Raw genomic sequence first — 21,131 nt, 5'->3', positions numbered from 1 at the left:
AGATTTTTTTGGCTTTTTTTTTTTGTAGAGGTAGGGTTTCACCATGTTGCCCAGGCTGGTCTCAAACTCCCGGACTCAAGTGATCCACTCACCTCAGCCTCACAAAGTGCTGGGATGATAAGCATGAGCTACCACACCAGCCAATAAAATTCTTATGTAAAGGGTTTTTCTTTTCTTTCTTTTTTTTGAGTTGGAGTCTCGCTTTGTCGCCCAGGCTCAAGTGCGGTGGCACGACCTTGGCTCACTGCAAGCTCTGCCTCCCAAGTAGCTGGCCGGGGTGGGTACAGGTACACGCCACCACACCCAGCTAATTTTTTGTATTTTTAGTAGAGATGGGGTTTCACTGTGCCAGCCAGGATTGTCTCGATCTCCTGACCTCATGATCCGCCCGCCTTGACCTCCCAAGTGTTGGCATTACAGGCATGAGCCACTGTGCCTTGCAGGATTTTTCTTAAGATGTCATTGAATTGACGAAATAGGCTACATAAACTGTAGAATTTCTTCTTAAAATCATATATGCAATGTATATTTCCTTTAAATAAACTAATATTTTCTTCTTCTTCTTCTTTTTTTTTTTTTTGAGACAAAGTCTCACTCTGTCACCCAGGCTACGGTGCAGTGACGTGATTTCGGCTCACTGTAGTCTCTGCCTTCTGAGTTCAAGTGATTCTCCTGTCTCAGCCTCCCGCATAGCTGGTATACAGTTGTGTGCCACCACACCTGGCTAATTTTTGTGTTTTTTAGTATAGACAGAGTTTCACAATGTTGGCCAGGCTGTTCTCAATCTCCTGACCCCAAGTGATCCACCCACCTCAGCCTCCAAAAGTGTTACGATTACAGGCATGATCCACCTCACTCAGCTGAATGATTTTCTTTTAATCTAGCCTCACCCACTATGGGTCTAGTAAGAAGTCAAATCTTTGTTTATTATTGGGTAACAAGCTTTTTTGATTCATTTTAAATATTATCAGGTGGAAATAGCAACTTAAAACCCTTTCTTAAATGAGAATAAAAGTCACAGTCATAAACTTTTTACTGAGAAACATCTGACTAGTAGACTTGGAAACTTCATTAAGGGGAATCTTTAATACCACAGAAAATATAGAATAGTGATCTATTACTGATGTAAAGAAATAACCAATCTGTAGTTTAGGCCAAAAGTAAATTCCAGGAAAAGATTAGTTAAGAACTATTGTTACTGTAGTAAGCCTGGTGTGGTGGCTCATGCCTATAATCCCAGCACTTTGGGAGGCCAGGGTGGACAGATCACTTGAGGTCAGAAGTTCAAGACCAGCCTGGCCAACATGGCAAAACCCCGTCTCTACTAAAAATACAAAAATTAGCCAGGCGTGGTTGTGCGTGCCTATAATCCCAGCTACATGAAAAGCTGAGGCAGGAGAATCGCTTGAACCCAGGAGGTGGAGGTTGCAGTGAGCCAAGATCATGCCACTGCACTCCAACCTGGGCAACAGAGCAATACTTTCTCTCAAAAAACACACACACACACACACACACACACACAAAGAACTATTGTGGTATCCAGTTTTTATCTGGCAAGATTAATTTATTGTTGTAGTAGTTATACAACTAGATTTAATGCTTTTTTTTTAATTAAAATGTGTTTTTGTGAAAACAATATTGACATATATGCATAAAGTTATACTACTGTGTTTTCAGAAAACAGAGGAAAAATCAGGATGATGATGATGATGATGATGATGATGATGGGTTTTTTGGACCAGCCCTTCCTCCTGGATTTAAAAAGCAGGATGATTCTCCTCCAAGGTGGTAACGTGTAATATTTTAGGCTGGTGTTTCTTTAATATTTTAACTAATAAATCCTTAATTAATTAAAGAATTGTCAGTTAACTGAAATATTTACATAACATTTTGAAATGGATCATTCATAGGCAAAAGAAGTTGTTTCCTATAATAAAATTAATTATTTACATGATTATGACACTTACATAGTTTACAAAAAACTTCCACCTCTTATTTGATATTTACAAAAATGTTTTGTGGTAAACAGGGGGGATTATCCCTCTCGCCACTTTATAAACAGATAAGGTCACACACATAGTAAGTAGCAGACCTAGGGCTAGAATCTTGATGTTCTAACTTTTTTTTTTTTTTTTTGAGACGGAGTTTCGCTCTTGTTACCCAGGCTGGAGTGCAATGGCACAATCTTGGCTCACTGTAACCTCCGCCTCCTGGGTTCAAGCAATTCTCCTGCCTCAGCCTCCTGAGTAGCTGGGATTACAGGCACGTGCCACCATGCCCAGCTAATTTTTTGTATTTTTAGTAGAGATGGGGTTTCACCATGTTGACCAGGATGGTCTCGATCTCTCAACCTCGTGATCCACCTGCCTCAGCCTCCCAAAGTGCTGGGATTATAGGCTTGAGACACTGCGCCCGGCCTCTAACTTTTAATTCATTTGTTTTCTTAATTATTTATCAATAGAAGAAACAAATCCCCATGTGCCATATTAGACAATTGGATTAACTTCTCTGCATCTCAAATTTGTTATCTGTAAACTAGGATAACAGCAAGTACTTTACAGAATTGTTGTGATTGAGGTTTCATAGTTATATACCTAGGAGTGTCTGTGTGTGTGTGTGTGTGTGTGTGTTTGATTTATATGGAGCCTGGCACAGAGTAAGCATATAGTAAATATTTATTCCTTTTTCCCAGAATTGTAAATTTTTAAAAGCCAAATGTAAGATTACATGTTAAATTGTTGATAATTCATAATACCGTACACCAGTTTGCAAGAACAAGCAGAAAAGGTTGTTTATTTTATATTCAAAATTTATAATCACATTTGGCAGCTCCTAACTTTTATTCACTTTTAACCTTTTAGATATACAGAGATAGGCAATCTACAGTCCCCAAAGTAAGAATGATTTTTGCGTTTTTGAGAGTAGCTAAGAAAACAAAGACAGATATGCCAGAGACCCACATGTGGCTCTCAAAGCCTAAGAGTTACCATCTAGCCCTTTATAGAAAGTTTGCTGACCCCTAGGATATAACATTCCTTTTAAGAAAACACATTACTTAAATGTATAGTAGGTTTTTTTCTTGAGAATTATAGTTTGACAATAATAAAATATATGTGTAAAATAAACAGCTGGCATCATATATTGGAGTTAGAAACCTTTTATACTACCGTAACATGCCATGGTTATATTCCTTTACTATATTTTAAGATTTTATATATCAGTAATTTTATCACAACCACTCCCGAGGCCAGGAAGTTAAGCTATACTTGCATTTGTAGATTGCTAAAAATTTTACTCAGAAAAAAACCTATTCTGTACTCTTAGCTTATAAAAGATACCTAATTTTGTCTTTTTAACAGTGCCAAACTTCTCTGTCTTTCATATGCAAATTGTTCTGTTTAAAGAAGTTTCGCTGCCGGGCGCAGTGGCTCACGCCTGTAATCCCAGCACTTTGGGAGGCCAAGGCGGGTGGATCACGAGGTCGAGAGATCAAGACCATCCTGGTCAACATGGTGAAACCCCGTCTCTCCTAAAAATACAAAAAAAAATTAGCTGGGCATGGTGGCTCGTGCCTGAAATCCCAGCTACTCAGGAGGCTGAGGCAGGAGAATTGCCTGAACGCAGGAGGCGGAGGTTGCGGTGAGCCGAGATCGCGCCATTGCACTCCAGCCTGGGTAACAAGAGCGAAATTCCGTCTCAAAAAAGAAAAAAAGAAGTTTCGCAAACCAAGATAAGTGATTATTAAATGGTCAGGATGGAAATCCAGACTTTCTGACTGACAGTACTGTTTTTACCCCCTGCCAAGATGCCTGTCTGTGGGGTTCTAATAGAACATGGTGCAACCTGGAAATTTTAGCTTAGAACCTTAGTGCCATCTGGGTTGGTAACTGGCACAGTGACAACTATGGAAAAAACATTGGTGCAAAAGCCAGGATGAAGAAACTTAAAAGTATGAAAGAGAGTACTTTTTTATTTTTATCTTTTTAATCTTTTTCTATGTAAAGTAAGGCTGTCTCTTTTTAAGACTCAGTATTCAGACAAGTCTCTCTTTTGAAGTGATGGCAGTTGCCTCATTATGTGGAAGTAGGACAGATCAAAAGAAAATAAACTTTGACATCAAGAAGACCAGAGTTTCAACTCTAGCTCAGCCACTTAGTAATTGTGTTAATCTTGGACATTATTTTGCTCATCTTAAAAGCAGAGTGACTACTGACCAGGACTGTCTTAAGGAAACAGGTGCACTGCTTGGAATGTGGTTAGCATAGGACCTTTTTCCCTTTCTTTTTTTTTTTTTTTTTTTTTTTTTTTGAGACGGAGTTTCACTCTTGTTACCCAGGCTGGAGTGCAATGGCGCGATCTCGGCTCACCGCAACCTCCGCCTCCTGGGTTCAGGCAATTCTCCTGTCTCAGCCTCCTGAGTAGCTGGGATTACAGGCACACGCCACCATGCCCACCTAATTTTTTGTATTTTTCGTAGAGACGGGGTTTCACCATGTTGACCAGGATGGTCTCGATCTCTTGACCTCGTGATCCACCCGCCTCGGCCTCCCAAAGTGCTGGGATTACAGGCTTGAGCCACCGCGCCCAGCCCTTTTTCCCTTTCTGTGAGTCTGAATGAACTAGCTGCATTCTTCTACAGTTCCATATAATTACTGTATTATTAGTGAGAACAATGTATAGATTTTTAATACTGCCATGGCATATTGACATATGTCTTTAGAAGAACTCAATTTCTACTTTGACAGTTCTGACCATAATTATAAAGCCCCTAAGGTATTTTTTCACTGGATAATGCATATCAAACTGAAGGAAAGCCAAGGCACAAAATAAAAAAAGATCATCACATATTTTGGTACATCAATCTTTTTAAAACATTGCCATTTTTATTTAATATAGTTATTTTTAGGAAGTGGACATATGCCAGTGTCACAAAGACTGAGAATTATTGGCTTAGTCTCTAATTATTGACTAACAAGTAGAAAATTGAAATGTGAAAATTAGGTTTTTAAAAGACATCTAGCAGAAAGATACTAGGTAACACTAGTAAAAATGTGTTAAATGAAATTCTTATTTTCAACATTTGTTACTATCTGACTTTATTATTTTTGTGAACTTTTATTCTGAAAACTGCTTTTTAAAGTCAGAATGATAAAACTACATTTTATTTTTCAGGCCTATAATAGGTCCTGCATTGCCACCTGGTTTCATTAAAGCTACACAGAAAAGTGACAAAGGCAGAGATGATCCGGAACAACAGGTATCATCCCATTTCAACTCTAAGGTTTGGAAGGTTTTCAATAAAAGAATAAGATGTGTTGTAACTGGACTCAAATGTAATGTAAGACTCAGTTATATTCAGATGGATTTAATTTAAGATTGTAACATAAGCAGATGAAATCAAAAGCTGATCATAAACCTGACATTCTGTTAGGCAAATAACAAGGTTGACAAGGTGTTACCTATTCATGCTTCTTATCTTTGAAGGGAGACTTTAAAAGTGTTAGAAGGATGGAACATGAAGAAAAGTTTAAGGAATGATTGTGATTTGGCCTGGAGAAGGGAAAGTTGAAGAGCTTTTTAATAATGGTCTTTACATTGAAATTTACTTTCTCCCACCCAGCTCTGGGACCTGTGTATAAAAAAATGCACTGGTGGATAAGTAATTTTAGGAAAAGATAAAGTATAAAGGAGTACTTTACTTGGAGTAAAGTATAAAGGCCGTTTTTCTCCTTAACAAGAGTTGAGATTTGTAAAGTACTTTATAATTTGTAATGCATTTTCCCTACCTGTGGACCTTATTTTATCTTCACCACAGCTTCATGAAATAGATATTATCTGCACCTTACAAATGCTAAAGACCAAAGAAATTGGGTACTTTACCCAAGATCACACAATTTTTACTGATCAAAGCCATGGCACAAACCCAGTTCTTATGACTTTAAATCACTTGTTCAGCCTGTTATACTGCAGTGTCTTCCTGTATATGAATCCATGTATTCCAGAGACTCCTGTTTATCTCCACTAAGCATTCAACAGTTACACTAAGGTTGTTACACAAAGGACATATAATGCAATGGTTGTTAAAATTATGAATTTCAGAGTCATTTACTTATTCTTTCAAATGCTTGTAGAACACATGCAGTGTAGCAGGCCCATAGTCACAGAAATGAACCTTTCAACAAATTATTTTGTTCCTATCTTCATAAGACATTCAGGATCCAGCCACGTCTGCTCCCACCCTGGTCCAAGTGACCATCACATTTTACCCTTTTTATTGGTCTTCATGCTTTATGTAGCCATTTCTCCTCTACTACCCCTTGTCAACACAACAGCTGAAGGGGTCCAAATGAAACAAAGGGAGATCAAAGTCAGATCATGTCACTAACATTCAAAACCACCAATTGCTCCTCCTTTCCCTAAGTCAAAGCCAAAGTCCTTTTAGGGTCCTGTAGAGTATAGCTTCCATTATTAGCACTCTGATTTTATCTTTTGCTTTGATGTGACTTCACTGGGCTCCTTGCTTTTCCTCCTCAAATATAGCAGGCCAGCTCCTACTCCTGAGTCTTTGTACCTGCTGTCCAAGTCTATGCAAAATGGTCTTCCCCTGGATATCTCTATGGCTGACCTCCTAGACATTCAGTTTTTTGCTGGAATATTGTCTTTCCAATACAGTCATCTCTGGCCTCCAAATTAAAAGGAGGCCAGAGATGACTGTATTGGAAAGATAATATTGCTAACAAATTATGCTAACCTGTTCTTCCCTCCTTTAATTTTCACCATAGTATTTATTGCCACTGAAGAATACCATTAATTTTACTTCTGCTTTTTCTTTACTGTTGGCCTCTTTCCACTAGAATGTGACTCCGTAAGAGCAGATTTTTTATCTTACCACTAGTTCCTTATACATACTGGATATTCAGAAGTGCTTGTTGAATGAATAAGTAAAACACAGTCCCTGCCCTAATCACACTTACAAGGTAGTGGGAAATACATACATCAGTTTCTAACATTATGAATTATTTAAAGGTGAGACAAAATATAACTGGAACCATGATGGGGGAATCTAATCTGAAAATGAGAAAAGGTCTTTTTCAGCTAGGCACAGTGGTTCATGCCTATAATCCCAGCTTTGGGAGGCCAAGGTGGGTGGATTGCTTGATCTCAGGAGTTCAAGACCACCCTGGGCAACATAGCAAAACCGCATCTCTACCAAAATTGCAAAACAATTAGCCAGGTACGGCGACATATGCCTGTGTTGCCACCTACCTGGGAGCTGAGGTTGGAGGATAGCTTGAGCCCAGAAGGCAGAGGTTGCAGTGAGCTGAGATCGTGCCACTGCACTCCAGCCAGGGTGACAGCAAGACCATGTCAAGAAAGAAAAAGAAAAGTTCTTTTTATCTGAGTGAGTGTCTACTAATCTGATGTTTGATGAATTGGAGCTAGCTCAGCAAAGCAGGCAGGGAACATTGTTCCAGAGAGCAGATGGCTTATTTGAAGGCAAAAGAGAGTGTGAAGAGGATGAAAGTTAGGGTTAAAGATGTTCAGTGTGGTTAGAAAGGAGAGCACAGGGAGAATGCTGAGAGAGAAGGTAAGGAAAGTAGGTAAGAGCTGCTCAAGGCCTTGTGTCAAGCTTAGCTTGAGTAAGCTTAGCTTCATGATCAGTAACATGCCCTTCCCTCATAGGGTTGTTATAAGGATTAAATCGGAATAGTAGGTGTATTAGTCTGTTTTCACACGGCTAATAAAGACATATCCGAGACTGGGTAATTTATAAGGAAAGAGGTCTAATTGACTCACAGTTTAGCATGGCTGAGGAGGCCTCAGGAAACCTACAATCATGGCAGAAGGGGAAGCAAACATTTTTATCTTCACGTGGTGGCAACAAGAAGAATGAGTGTCCAGCGAAGGGGGAAACCCCTGATGAAACCATCAGATCTCGTGAGAACAAACTCACTATCACAAGAACAGGATGGGGGATGACCCCATGATTCAGTTATCTCCACCTTAGGAAGGTGGCAAGGAAATTTGCTTCTGCCTAGAGCCTTGTAATACTATCTGTAACCTACTTTAAAATGGTTCTGAAAAAAAGTGGGTGTCTGTCTGTCAGTCTCAAGGGAGAGAGGAACAGAAAACAAACAAACAAAAAAAATGAATGTGGCAAAGTGTAATGTACAACTCGGTAAATCTGAGTGAGGACATATTGGTGTTTATTGCACTCATCTTAGCACTTTTATATAGGTTCAAAATTTTTCAAAATAAAAAATTGGGAAAAAAGTTTCCAAAGGTGTAGAGTAATTCAGCATTATTCACACTTGGAATTTTGTCCTAACCTACCTAGTTAGCAAACGGATTGCTTACATCATTTCCTAGGTGGTGCACATTCTACATTCCCTAACTTCTTTTGGTGAAATGTGAGGGATTATACTGTAGGTCCATGTGTGAGGTATTCTTGCTCTAATTGTTTATAATTTCCCTTTAATTGAACCTTTTTCAAAAGACCTGTTTCAGATTTTCATTTCTCAAAGATGGGCTTCTCTTAGCCTCATTCCCAGCATATCTCCCCAAATTAAAACATACACAGTAGGCCGGGCACAGTGGCTCACGCCTGTAATCCTAGCACTTTGGGAGGCCGAGGCGGGTGGATCACGAGGTCAAGAGATCGAGACCATCCTGGCCAACATGGTGAAACCCCATCTCTACTAAAAATACAAAAATTAGCTGGGCGTGGTAGCATGTGCCTGTAGTCCAGCTACTCAGGAGGCTGAGGCGGGGGAATTGCTTGAACCCGGGTGGCAGAGCTTGCAGTGAGCCGAGATCGCACCACTGCACTCCAACCTGGTGCCTAGTGATGGAACAAGACTCTGTCTCAAAAAAAAAAAAAAAAAAAAAAAATACACAATAATACTAATGGTTGACATTTCTTGTGCACTTACCACAAGCCAGACACTGCAACAGCAGCATAAACTTAACTTAATCCAAACAACAATCCAGGGAGGTAGTGTATCAGCTGAATGTCTTCAGCTGCAAATAACAGAAAATCCAACTCAAAATGGAACATTATCTTAACTTACGTACTTAGCAAATGGGTTAATTTCCTTGGTGATACTTGTTCTGTATTTTCAAAATAAGGAAAATATGTTTCATATATAATAAGAGGTCTAGAGGTAAGATCATTCCAGGCTTGATTAATTCAGTCTCCTCGTGATATCATCAAGGGCTCCAGTTTTTTCTACCTTCCTGCTCTATAAGAGAATTAACAAAGTGTTAATTCTCTTAGGCTGGCTGTCTTCATCATACCAAGAAGCCTGCCAAAGTTCTAAGACTTACACACAGCTAACAGTGTCCAGACACAGAGAAGGAATGGTCCTTTCCCTGTGCCTCTTTTGGAAAAGAAGGAAAACCCTACCAGTTTCCTATAGACCTTTTGTGTTTATTTCACAAAAATTGTGTCATATGTCCATGCCTAAACCAGTCATCTGAGCAAGAAGAATAAGACCAAAGTAACTACTTTATAAACATGTCCATACAATAGTTACTACTTTTTCTTTTAGTGACTGGCCTAGAATTATGAATATTTTTCCCCAGGTCTTAGAGAAGGTCCCAGTTCCCTCAGAAGGGTGTGGCTCCAAAGAGGGTGAACAAAATGCTGGGTTCTCTTGGCAATAGAATAGTTATTGGCAGAAGCTGTTATAATTCCCATGTCAAAGACAAGAAAACCAGCTCTTAGAAAGGTTAAATAACATACCTGGAGTCACAGGGCTAGTACACTGGCAAATGAGGCCTTCAGCAAAGTCAGGCCAAAGTATAAACCAGTAGGGTACCTAATTTCTATTGGAATTCTGGATAAAATATACACCATTTTTTTTAATTAAAAGAAATAACTCATCCAGGACACCAAAATGATTTAATACCTAGATAGGATTTGGACATAATATTCTGTTTCTGATTTTCAGTTTGGTGTGTTTGGCCTAATTTCCTGTTTGCTTCTCCATCCCCTTTTTGTTTGCCTCCAAACATAAGTGATATTTATTTCTAAAAATTGCAGGCATCACCCTACCCATCCATGCTAAAATTCTACCTTTATAAAACCATCTTTTATGAAGATGGAAGTAAGACTTTCATTAGCTTATTCCACTAACCCTGTATTGGTGCCAGGACTCTTACAGTTTGTGCTTTGTTTTGTTTTCATGTCTCATAGTTTTAAAAAGCTCATTGTATCTTTTACATCTGAACATTTTGTGTCACCAAATATTTATATTTGTAGGGGTTATAAATATATTTGACATAATGTCTGTGACATTAAAAAGCTTACTATTGTGGATATAAGCCAGAAACACTTAAATCACTAACAGTTGAGATAAAATAATAGAGGGACCCCTGTCATATACACAGAAAAAATACCGGCCTTGATCTTGGAATATTTGATTCTTAGATAATAGTTTTATAAAACCAGGCAAGTTGTTTATCTATTCTAATTACACTCTCTAAGCCTAGGTTTCCAAAAGAAAAAGAAAAAACAGAAATAGTGCCATTTTGTAGTTTTTTTACAAGGATCAAGTGAGACATATGCCAAAATCCATAGTTATTAAGAATGTGTTTGCATGCGTGTGTGTCCGTGTGTGTTAGAGTAAGCCACAAGACAGCATATAATTGTCTAATTATTGTACTATTTTGAGAAGTACAAAATAGTACTTTAAGTCTACATCTATGTCCATCAGGAGGAGAGGTGGGAGAGATCTGCCTGCCGTGGATTTGTCATCTCTGTGCTAGGCACTTGAGGAAGGTGAGGAAAAAGTCCTCATGATTCCGTGAGGAGCCAGCAATATATTGTTTACCTTTTTTGTTTTATGGAAAATAAGTTTCTGTTGAATTAGGTAATTTAGAATTATGTTTTATAACCTGTAGCTCTGCTCTTGGTTTAAAGGTAATGTCTTGTTTTAAAAGGGAACAGACAGCAGTGAAGATGAGGACATTGTTGGACCAATGCCTGCAAAAGGGCCAGTTAACTCTAATGTAACAACAGAGTTTGAGAAAAGGGCCCAGAGAATGAAAGAAAAACTGACCAAAGGAGATGATGTAAGTTTTAAAGACATTTTAGGAAATAAACTAAATAGATTAAAAATATAAATTTTAGAAATAAACACTAAACTATATAACTTTTAATATATTTTATTTTTATGTATAACATATATTTTTTTTAACTTAGGAGTTAGAACCCAGAAACTATAAAAGAAAAATAACAAATGGGATTAAAGTTTTTGTAATGTTTGTGACAAACATGTGACAAAACATCAGTCCTTTCTTTTAGAGTTTGTTAAGTAACTTTAAAACTTCAATTGCGGCCGGGCGCAGTGGCTCAAGCCTGTAATCCCAGCACTTTGGGAGGCCGAGGTGGGTGGATCACGAGGTCGAGAGATCGAGACCATCCCGGTCAACACGGTGAAACCCCGTCTCTACTAAAAATACAAAAAAATCAGCTGGGCATGGTGGCACGTGCCTGTAATTCCAGCTACTCAGGAGGCTGAGGCAGGAGAATTGCCTGAACCCAGGAGGCAGAGGTTGCGGTGAGCCGAGATCGCGCCATTGCACTCCAGCCTGGGTAACAAGAGTGAAACTCTGTCTCAAAAAAAAAAAAAACTTCAATTGCTTGACATAGTTGCTTATATATATATATATATATATATATATATATATATATATATATATGTGTGTGTGTGTGTGTGTGTGTGTGTGTGTGTGTGTGTGTGTGTACTCATCTTATACACTATGTATACTTTCCATGCTATGTTTTTTTTCTTTTATTTTTTTTTCTCTTAAAGGAGTCCTCTAAACCCATTGTAAGAGAGTCATGGATGACTGAACTTCCTCCAGAAATGAAAGACTTTGGTCTTGGGCCAAGGACTTTTAAGAGAAGAGCTGATGACAAATCTGGAGATCGATCAATCTGGACAGACACTCCAGCTGATAGGGAAAGGAAAGCTAAGGTGAGAGGTGGTGTTTGTTTGTTCGTGTATTTCTGTTTGTGTTGGCTGGATTTTGAAGAGACATAATGCAAATTTATTTAAAGATTGCTATTTTTTTTAAATTATGATTCCAAAAGGATAAAACAGATTTTACCCTGGAAGAAGGTTATGAGGAAGGAAAGTGACACCAATTGCTTGCTGTTTACTTACAATTTACCAATAAACAGTCTCATTTAAACCTCAAGAAAACTCTGAGATGTAGATATAATGACCTTATTTTACAGATGGAGAAACTAACCTGCATGAGGTCACCTTTTCTAGGGTCACAGAGCTAGTAAGTGATGAAAAACAATTTCATTTTAGATCTTTCTAACTCCAGATTCCCTGGTCTTTTCATACCATACTATCTTTATGAACATGTATCTTTTAAAATATTTTGGAAAAAAAAAAACAAAGCTGCAGATTAACCTAGCAAATAAGTGACACCTAGAGAAATCTCTCTCAAAATGATCATATCTCAGGTGCACTAAGCTTTATGTTACTGTCAAGATAGACAAGAAGCACTATCATTAATAAATTATCCAAAAAATACCAGCTGGGCATGGTGGCTCACACCTGTAATCCCAGCACTTTCAGAGGCTGAGGCAGATAGATCACCTGAGGTCAGGAGTTCAAGACCAGCCTGGCCAACATGGTAAAACCCTGCCTCTACTAAAAATAGAAAATATAGCCGGGCATGGTGGCATGATCCTCTAATCCCAGCTACTTGGGAGGCTGAGGCAGTAGAATCACTTGAACCCAGGAGGTGGAGGCTGCAGTGAGCCAAGATCATGCCACTGCACTCCAGCCTGCATGACAGAGCAACACTATATCTCAAAAAAAAAAAAAAAAAAAAAAAACTGTATGCATAGAATACATTATTTTTTAAGTTTCTCTTCTTGAATATTTTTCTGTTTATTATGGAACATTTCATTGTCTATTAGGAATTAAACCAGTATTCCCAGCACTACTCCTTAAATTTACTCCATCTGTGGGTTTTGTTTTTCTTTTTGTTTGTTCATTTTTTAAGAGACAAGGTCTCTCTGTCACCCAGGTTGGACTGCAGTGGCACAATCATAGCTCACTGCAGCCTCAAACTTGTGGGCTCAGCCTCTTGAGGAGCTGGGACTACAGGCACACAGCTAATTCTTTTATTTTTTATTGTTGTAGAGACAAGGTCTTGCTGTGTTGTCCAGGCTGGTCTCAAGCTCCTGGGCTCAAGCAATCCTCCCAAAGTGCTGCGATAACAGGCATGAGCCACTGTGCACAACATCTCTCTAAAGGTTTTAATTTCTGTAAGACATCCTATTCAATTCTCAAATGCTTGACTAATTGTCACGATTATAAATTTATCAGTTCTGACTAAAGCAGTTCCACACTTAGTTCATTCCACTAACTGTTATCTCATTCGTCAGTACCTGGAAGTATCAGGAGTTCTGTTTTCAATCCGTAATGATCAATTCTCCTGCTCTGTCAGGAATTGTATTTGGTTGCAAGTGATAGAAAGATACAAGTGCTCCTTAAGGAGTTTTCGTTTTAGTGGGGAACTGCCTGTGAAATAAACAGTGGTACCCTTAAAGTGTGGAGGGCATGTAGCAGACTCCACACTTGAGCACCCTGCCTGCATATTGGGCGGCATCATACATAATTGCTCTTTTGTCCTAAGATTAAAAGGAATCTGAGAGCTGTAATAGGAAGGTGAGGTGAACCAACACACATGGCGGCAGGAGAGGCAGCAAGGATGTGGATCCAAGAAGGCCACCAAAACCTTGAAAGGCTGGTGTTGGAATGCTTATTCTTTCTTAGCTGGTTTTGAAATAAATAAAAATTATTTATTGGAGTTTTTATAATTTAGCCTCTAAAATTATCTCCAAAAAGACAGTTAATTCCCTTGCTTACATGGTCTTTTTATTTGTGTCTATATTTATTTGTTCTTTTTCATATCCTTCTGTTTCTCATTGTAGATGAATGTCTAGCTTACAGCCAGGTATACAGGGAGTCTTCCTTGGAGGAAATAGCATGAAATAATGGAACACATGGAAACCTGTATTGTTTGAACTTAAGAGATTTTAATCCCTGTCACTGAGTGCTTTAAACCTGGTCATTCTTTTCTGTGCTGAAATGTTTTGTTTAGTATTTGCAGTGGACTCATAAAGGGATGATTAATAACTCTTAAATTTTATATAATACTATATTACAGAGTATAGTACCACAGACTTATATTTATGTCACAAACTGTATAGTATCACAGAGCTATTCGTTTTCTGTTGCCTTTGATCCTGTGTAAAGTTCACGACTAATTTTTATGACAGATGTTAGCCTTATTTCCTTATTGATAGGTTCTCTCCACTCCATCCTACTTCTTATATTTGTTTTTCCAGCATACCTCTCATACCTCTACTGTTCTCAGATTAATTTAGCCAATATAGCCTCAAAGAAATAAGATTGCTCTTTAGAAAGTAATGAAAATGTTTTACATACATTAATTGAATGAGATCAGTTACCTTCTCGCTTCCCACTCTTGACAATATCTACTTACTACCTCTTAATATTAAATGGTTAGGGTTTTATCTCCATTATACCGTAGCATCACTTTTCTTTTAATATTTATAAGCAAAAGCATCTATTTTCCTGGAAAATGTAGAAATGAGCTATTTCTATGTTTTTAACTTGCTTTATTAAATACAGTGTTGTTTTAGTCCATGAGGCCTCCTTAGTTTTCCTAAGCAAATAAAAACAATATAAGAATATGCTTAGAGGCTGGTCGCAGTGGCTCACCCCTGTAATCCCAGCACTTTGGGGGTCTGAGGCAGAGTGATTATGAGGTCAAGAGATTGAGACCATCCTAGCCAACATGATGAAACCCCATCTCTACGAAAAATACAAAAATTAGCTGAGCGTGGTGGTGGCCACTTGTAATCCCAGCTACTCTGGAGGCTGAGGCAGGAGAATCACTTGAACCTGGGAGGCAGAGGTTGCAGTGAGCTGGGATTGCGCCACTGCATTCCAGTCTGGCGATAGAGGAGACTCCATCTCAAAAATGTGTGTGTGTGTGTGTGTGTGTGTTTGTGTGTGTGTATGTGTGGGTGTGTGTATATATATATACACACACATACTTAGAGACCAGTGGTTTTCAGTAGTTTTTATATGGGCCTTCCCCATTCCTGGTTGGGAGCATATTCTCTAGAATATCACTGTAACATTTTTTCTAATTAAAATATGTTAGACTAGGCACTTCATGTGTGTGTGTGCTAATATAAATGATAGTTTTGTTTTAAATTCCAGTTTCTTCTTGCTGATATATATGTGTGTATATATATATAATGTTTTTTTTGAGACAGAGTCTTGCTCTGTCACCCAGACTGGAGTACAGTGGCACCATCTCAGCTGACTGCAACCTTTGGCTCCCAGCTTCAAGCAGTTCTTGTGCCTCAGCCTCCCAAGTAGCTGGGACCAGAGGCACTTGCCACCACACTCAACTAATTTTTTGTATTTTAGTAGAGACAGGGTTTCACATGTTGCCCAGGATGGTCTCAAACTCCTGAGGTCAGGCAGACCACCTGCCTCTGCCTCCCAAAGTGCTAGGATTACAGGCGTGAGCTACCACGCCCGGCCTCTTGCTGCTGTATTTGTATATATTGACCTTGTATCCTGCAGCTTTGCTATACTTGCTTAGTAGTTCCAGGAGTTTTTTTGGTAAATTCTTTGGAGTTTGCTACATAGTCCACAGTTTGCTACATAGTGCTAGGATCTGTGAATAAATGCATTTTTTTTTTCAAAATATACACCTTTTATTTCTTTTTCTCTGTTTTTTTCCCTCCATGCTGATTTTATTATTTTTGAAAGCAGTAATGTAGGATATTTTATAATTTTATGATTCAGTAGTGTGTTATCTGTGTTCATTTTTAAGCCTTATTTTCACTTCTGTATCTCACCATTGTTAGTGAGATACAGAAGTTCAATAAATAGGGTGATTGATTGGGGTATGTTTTTTTTTTCTTGTTTTCAAGAAAATCATAGGCTAGAGCAATTACCAATCCCTTATCAAATATGTTAATATTTCAGGGTTTTTTTGTTTGTTTGTTTGAGACTGAGTCTCACTCCATCTCCCAGGCTAGAGTGCAATGCTGCAGTCTCAGCTCACAGCAGTCTCTGCCTCCCAGATTCAAGCAATTCTCCTGCCTCAGCTTCCCGAGTCACTGGGATTATAGGCACCCGCCACCATGCCTGGCTAACTTTTGTATTTTCAGTAGAGACAAGGTTTCACCATGTTGCCCAGGCTCGTCTTGAACTCCTGACCTCAGGTGATCTACCCGCCTTGGCCTCCCAAAGTGCTAGGATTACAGGCATGAACCACTGTGCCTGACGAAGTATGTTAATATTTCTAATCAGAAAGGATTTCACAAGCCTGGCTTGGTTGTGTCTCTTGTTACTTAATCTAAGTAAAAATAATATTTTTTATTTTATCTTAATTTTATGATTCAGTAGTGTGTTATCTGTGTTCATTCCTCAGGAAACACAAGAAGCAAAGAAGTCATCAAATAAGAAAGATGAAGAACATATATTATCAGGAAGAGATAAGAGACTGGCTGAGCAGGTATCTTCATATAATGTAAGTAAGAAAATAAGATGTATAGAGCCAGGTGTGATGGCTCCTGCCTATAATCGCAGCTACATGGGAGGCTGAGGAAGGAGATCACTTGAGGCCAAGAGTTCAAGACCAGCTTGGGCAGCATATCAAGATCTTGTTTCTTAAAAAATTTTTTTAATTCGCCAACTGAGGTGGGAAGATCACTTGAAGGCCCTTCCTTGCCTTCTGTCTCAAAAAAAAAAAAAAAAGCCAGAAACAAAATATATAGCCTTTTTCCTCTTTTAGTTTTCTTTTTATTTTTTTTCTTTTACCTATTTCTCTTTCTTTGATATGTCTGCCTCTTTACCGTGCACTTTTTATACATCTATCCTGAAAAAAACTTCTCAGGATAAATGTATAAAAATATATATGCAACATATATTTGTATTTTTATAAAGTTATTCTGTGTCTTCCAATTCAAATTTTACTTATTAAATTAGCAGAAATCTAATTACTAGAGATGATAGGTAGCACTTGATGAGAGAAAGCAAGAATCCTACTCACTCATGGAGAGCCTCCATTTATGAATGTTTAAATTATAAGCAGATTTGGAAAGTTGTATATAAATATTTAAATATGGGAGAAAAAATGTTTTTCGAATGTAGTTCAATCTAAATTTACAAACTTAATGGTCAGTATTCATTTGGCATATTATTTTGTTATATTCTGTCTTTTTTTTTTTTTTTTTTTTTTTTTGAGACGGAGTTTCGTTCTTGTTATTCAGGCTGGAGTGCAATGGCATGATCTTGGCTCACCGCAACCCCCGCCTCCTGGGGTCAGGCAATTCTCCTGCCTCAGCCTCCTGAGTAGCTGGGATTACAGGCACGTGCCACCATGCCCAGCTAATTTTTTGCACTTTTAGTAGAGACGGGGTTTCACCATGTTGACCAGGATGGTCTCGATCTCTCGACCTCGTGATCCACCCGCCTCGGCCTCCCAAAGTGCTGGGATTACAGGCTTGAGCCACCGCGCCCGGCGCATATTCTGTCTTTTAAAAAAATGGTAAATATTGGATGGTGCCTGCACAAAAAGAAAATGATAAATATCCCAGCTCAAAGAATAAATGTAAATTACTGAACCCATTGGTCCCTGAAAGGTATTTAGGAAAATTATTTTCTGTTCCCAGTATATTAACTAAAGAAAATTCCATGCTCTAAAATATAGTTAGCTTGATTTATTGTATATGTGTTGACCAGTACTACAGTGAAGCATGCTTAAAACATTTTTGGAAATTGACCAAAAAACTCAGCCCACTTGGAGTATTTATGAAAACTTACTAGCTCAAAAGTCAAGTCTCAAGAAAACTGAAGGAATTACTATCACTCAAACCAAATTCTCTAACCACAAAGAATTGAAGTTTGGGTTCAGAATAACTTAAAAACTGGAAATCAGAAAAACTCAAAAATTTAAATTTTGCATCAAAGAAAAAATGATACTGGAAGTTAGAAAACGTAGACCTGAATGACAAAAATACAACATATCAAATTGGGTGGGATGCCATAGGAAGTGGTATTTAGAGGGAAAATTTAGAGCCATAACGAGTTATGTAAGAAAAGACCAATGGCTGAAAATAAATAAGCTAAGCCTTTTTCTAAACTGGCATTTCTTATCAAACTGAACAGATATGTACCCTGCTATTTTCCTTCTGGGTATTTACTTAAGAAAAATGAAAACATATAGACACCAAGAGTTGAATATGTTGTTCTTAAAAGCCACAAAAAAAACTTATCCAAGAATTTCATAGATGCTTTATTTGTAATAGTTAAATACAGTAAGCAGCTCAAGTGTTTATCAGTAAGAGAAAACCAAACTGTGGTGTAAATGAAACTACTCGCCAATAAAAAGGAACACATTACAAATAAATAAAACCTGGATGAATCTCAGAGTCATTATGCTGAGTGAAAGAAGTCTTACACAAGCAAGTACATAGTTCTTCTTGTGTTTATATGGAGCTCTAGATTAAGCAAAATCATTCTGTGGTGGAAAAAAAATTAGAATGCTAGTAGTTGGAATAGGGGTGTGGAATTTGACCAGGAAACAGCATACTTTCCTATGCCGAAGTGATAGAAAGTTTCCAGATCTTGATTGAAGTTTGAACTATAAAACTCATTGACTATACACTTAATATTTATGCATTTCATCATATGTACATTTATCTTAAAAATGTATGAACAGATATTGAACTCAAATTAAATGCATGCTTCAGTATTTAGGAGGACATGTAGTGATGTTTACAATTTACTTTAAAATACATCCAAAAAATTAGGGTTCTACTCATGATGAAATTCCATATACTTTCTATTCGAAGTATTAATATAGTCTTAGCCACTCTAGAAACCTTAGCTTTTGATAAATCGAGCAGTTTTTAAAATACTTCAATGAAGACAAAATAAAAACCAATCAAGAAGTTTGGCATTCGTTTTCAAAAGCCATTACAAACCCATTGCTCATGGGTTTGCTCATGGCTAGCCATGGTGGCTCACACATGTAATCCTAGCACTTTGGGGGAGACTCAGAAGGGAGGGTCTCCTGAGGCCAAGACTTAGAGACCAGCCTGGGCAATAAAGTGAGATCCCATCCCTACCAAAATAAAAAGGTAAAAAATTAACTCGTAGTCCCAGCCACTTGGGTGGCTGAGGTTGGAGGATCACTTGAGCCTAGGAGTTTGAGGTTACAGTGAGCTATGACCACATCACTGCACTCCACGGCAGGGTCTACACAGAGCAAGACTCTGTCTCTAAAAAAAAATTTTTAATAAATAAAAAAAATGCTCTGAATATTGTAAATTGTTAGAAAATGCAGACATTTGTGTTAAATGATTAAATATGGTAAATCAGCAAATTAGTAATTTAGCAGATTAATCTCTTACATCAATCAGTTTCAGCTTTTGATTTTCAGTGAATTGACTGTCTCTGGGCGTTTTTATTTTATTATAAATTAGCACTAGTTTGCTCCTGTGTGTCGCAGTGTGCAAATTATCCTAAATTAGACCAACAGTAGTACACTTGAAACAACTGATATTAAAGTTTATTTCTTTTATCATCATGAGTTTGAGCACTTGAATTGTTTTGATTGCTTGTATAGTAATAGTCCAGTGATTTAATGTATTCCTCTGTCTCTATTGTTTAACTTACTAATATAAGGAATTGGTACAATGAAACCTGCCATCTTTAGTTCTCCATTTTTGTTTGCTTTTTGTTACCTTATACACAATTTTGCTCCTCGTTATTAATCATTTTCCTCAGTAGTGGCTTTAGGTAAAGTACTAAAGTCCATACAACTCCATTCTTTCTCCTATCTCCACCCATCTGCTCAAACTTTCTTCTCTATTTTCTCCAGCTCTTTGTTATATATTTAGGCCTTCCCCTAACAACTCTTGTTAGCCTGTCAAGCTTCATCATTACTACCTCACTAAGGAGGCAAGGAAAGCAAGGGAAGGGAGGAGAAATGTGGAGAAATGGTGCTAAGAGAGCTTTTTTACATTTATACATACATTGAATGCTGCGTACCTGGTTTTCCATCCGAAAACTAACCTTACTGCACTGCTTCGTGTTGGCATCCTATCTCCTATTAATACCAAACTACTAGAAAGAATGGTCTACAAGTGCATTCCACATCCAGTGGATCACCTCTATCAGAACTTGAGTAGTAAAAGCAAGGTTTCTGAGACCCACCGTTGGCAGTTTTTTGTTTGTTTGTTTTTTGAGACGGAGTTTCGCTCTTGTTACCCAGGCTGGAGTGCAATGGCGCGATCTCGGCTCACCGCAACCTCCGCCTCCTGGGTTCAGGCAATTCTCCTGCCTCAGCCTCCTGAGTAGCTGGGATTACAGGCACATGCCACCATGCCCAGCTAATTTTTTGTATTTTTAGTAGAGACAGGGTTTTACCATGTTTACCAGGGTGGTCTCGATCTCTTGACTTCGTGATCCACCCGCCTCGGCCTCCCAAAGTGCTGGGATTACAGGCGTGAGCCACCGCGCCTGGCCCATTGGCAGTTTTGATTCACTATCTCTATGATGGGACTGAGGAATCTATATTTCTTTTCAACCAGTTGGTGTTGGAGACCAGCAGTCTTCAAATGTTTTTACTTGGTATCCCCTAAAACTGTGTGTGTGTGTGTGTGTGTGTGTGTGTGTGTGTGTGTGTGTGTGTGTGTATGTTTTGAGACCAAGTCTCACTCTGTTCCATCACCCAGCTGGAGTGTAGTGGCACAATCTCAGCTTACTACACTCTCCACCTGGGTTCTCCTGCCTCAGCCTCCCAAATAGCTAGGACTACAGGCACACACCACCATACTGGCTAGTTTTTGAATTTTTAGTAGAGATGGGGTTTCACTATGTTGGCCAGGCTGGTCTTGAACTCCTCACCTCAGGTGATCTGCCAGCCTTGGCCTCCCACTGTGCTGGGCCTACAGGCATCAGCCACTGCGCCTGTCCCTAAAACTGTGTATTTTTTAACTTGACATCTAAAAATTTTCATCATAAGGGCCTCGTGTGGTG

The 21,131-nt window shown here is 38.4% G+C and overlaps 1 protein-coding gene across 3 annotated transcripts in view; it reads left to right on the top strand.

Annotated features, from left to right (window-relative positions):
- Window positions 1-21,131, top strand: part of GPALPP1 (GPALPP motifs containing 1) — a 45,368-nt gene that overhangs the window by 11,820 nt on the left and 12,417 nt on the right. For 2 of the 3 annotated variants that reach the window (XM_039473299.2, XM_039473298.2), the window contains exons 3-7: window positions 1,678-1,785; window positions 5,173-5,257; window positions 10,945-11,076; window positions 11,820-11,984; window positions 16,516-16,614. In XM_039473299.2, coding sequence (XP_039329233.1) covers window positions 1,678-1,785; window positions 5,173-5,257; window positions 10,945-11,076; window positions 11,820-11,984; window positions 16,516-16,614 — 589 coding nt within the window. The remainder of the gene's footprint in view (window positions 1-1,677; window positions 1,786-5,172; window positions 5,258-10,944; window positions 11,077-11,819; window positions 11,985-16,515; window positions 16,615-21,131) is intronic. The other variant, XM_039473300.2, reaches the window with a different exon arrangement.

Source organism: Saimiri boliviensis, chromosome 16, assembly GCF_048565385.1.
Source record: "Saimiri boliviensis isolate mSaiBol1 chromosome 16, mSaiBol1.pri, whole genome shotgun sequence".
Taxonomy (NCBI): domain Eukaryota; kingdom Metazoa; phylum Chordata; class Mammalia; order Primates; family Cebidae; genus Saimiri; species Saimiri boliviensis.
Note: the sequence above shows the minus strand (reverse complement) of the source record. Positions and strands in the feature narration are given on the sequence as shown.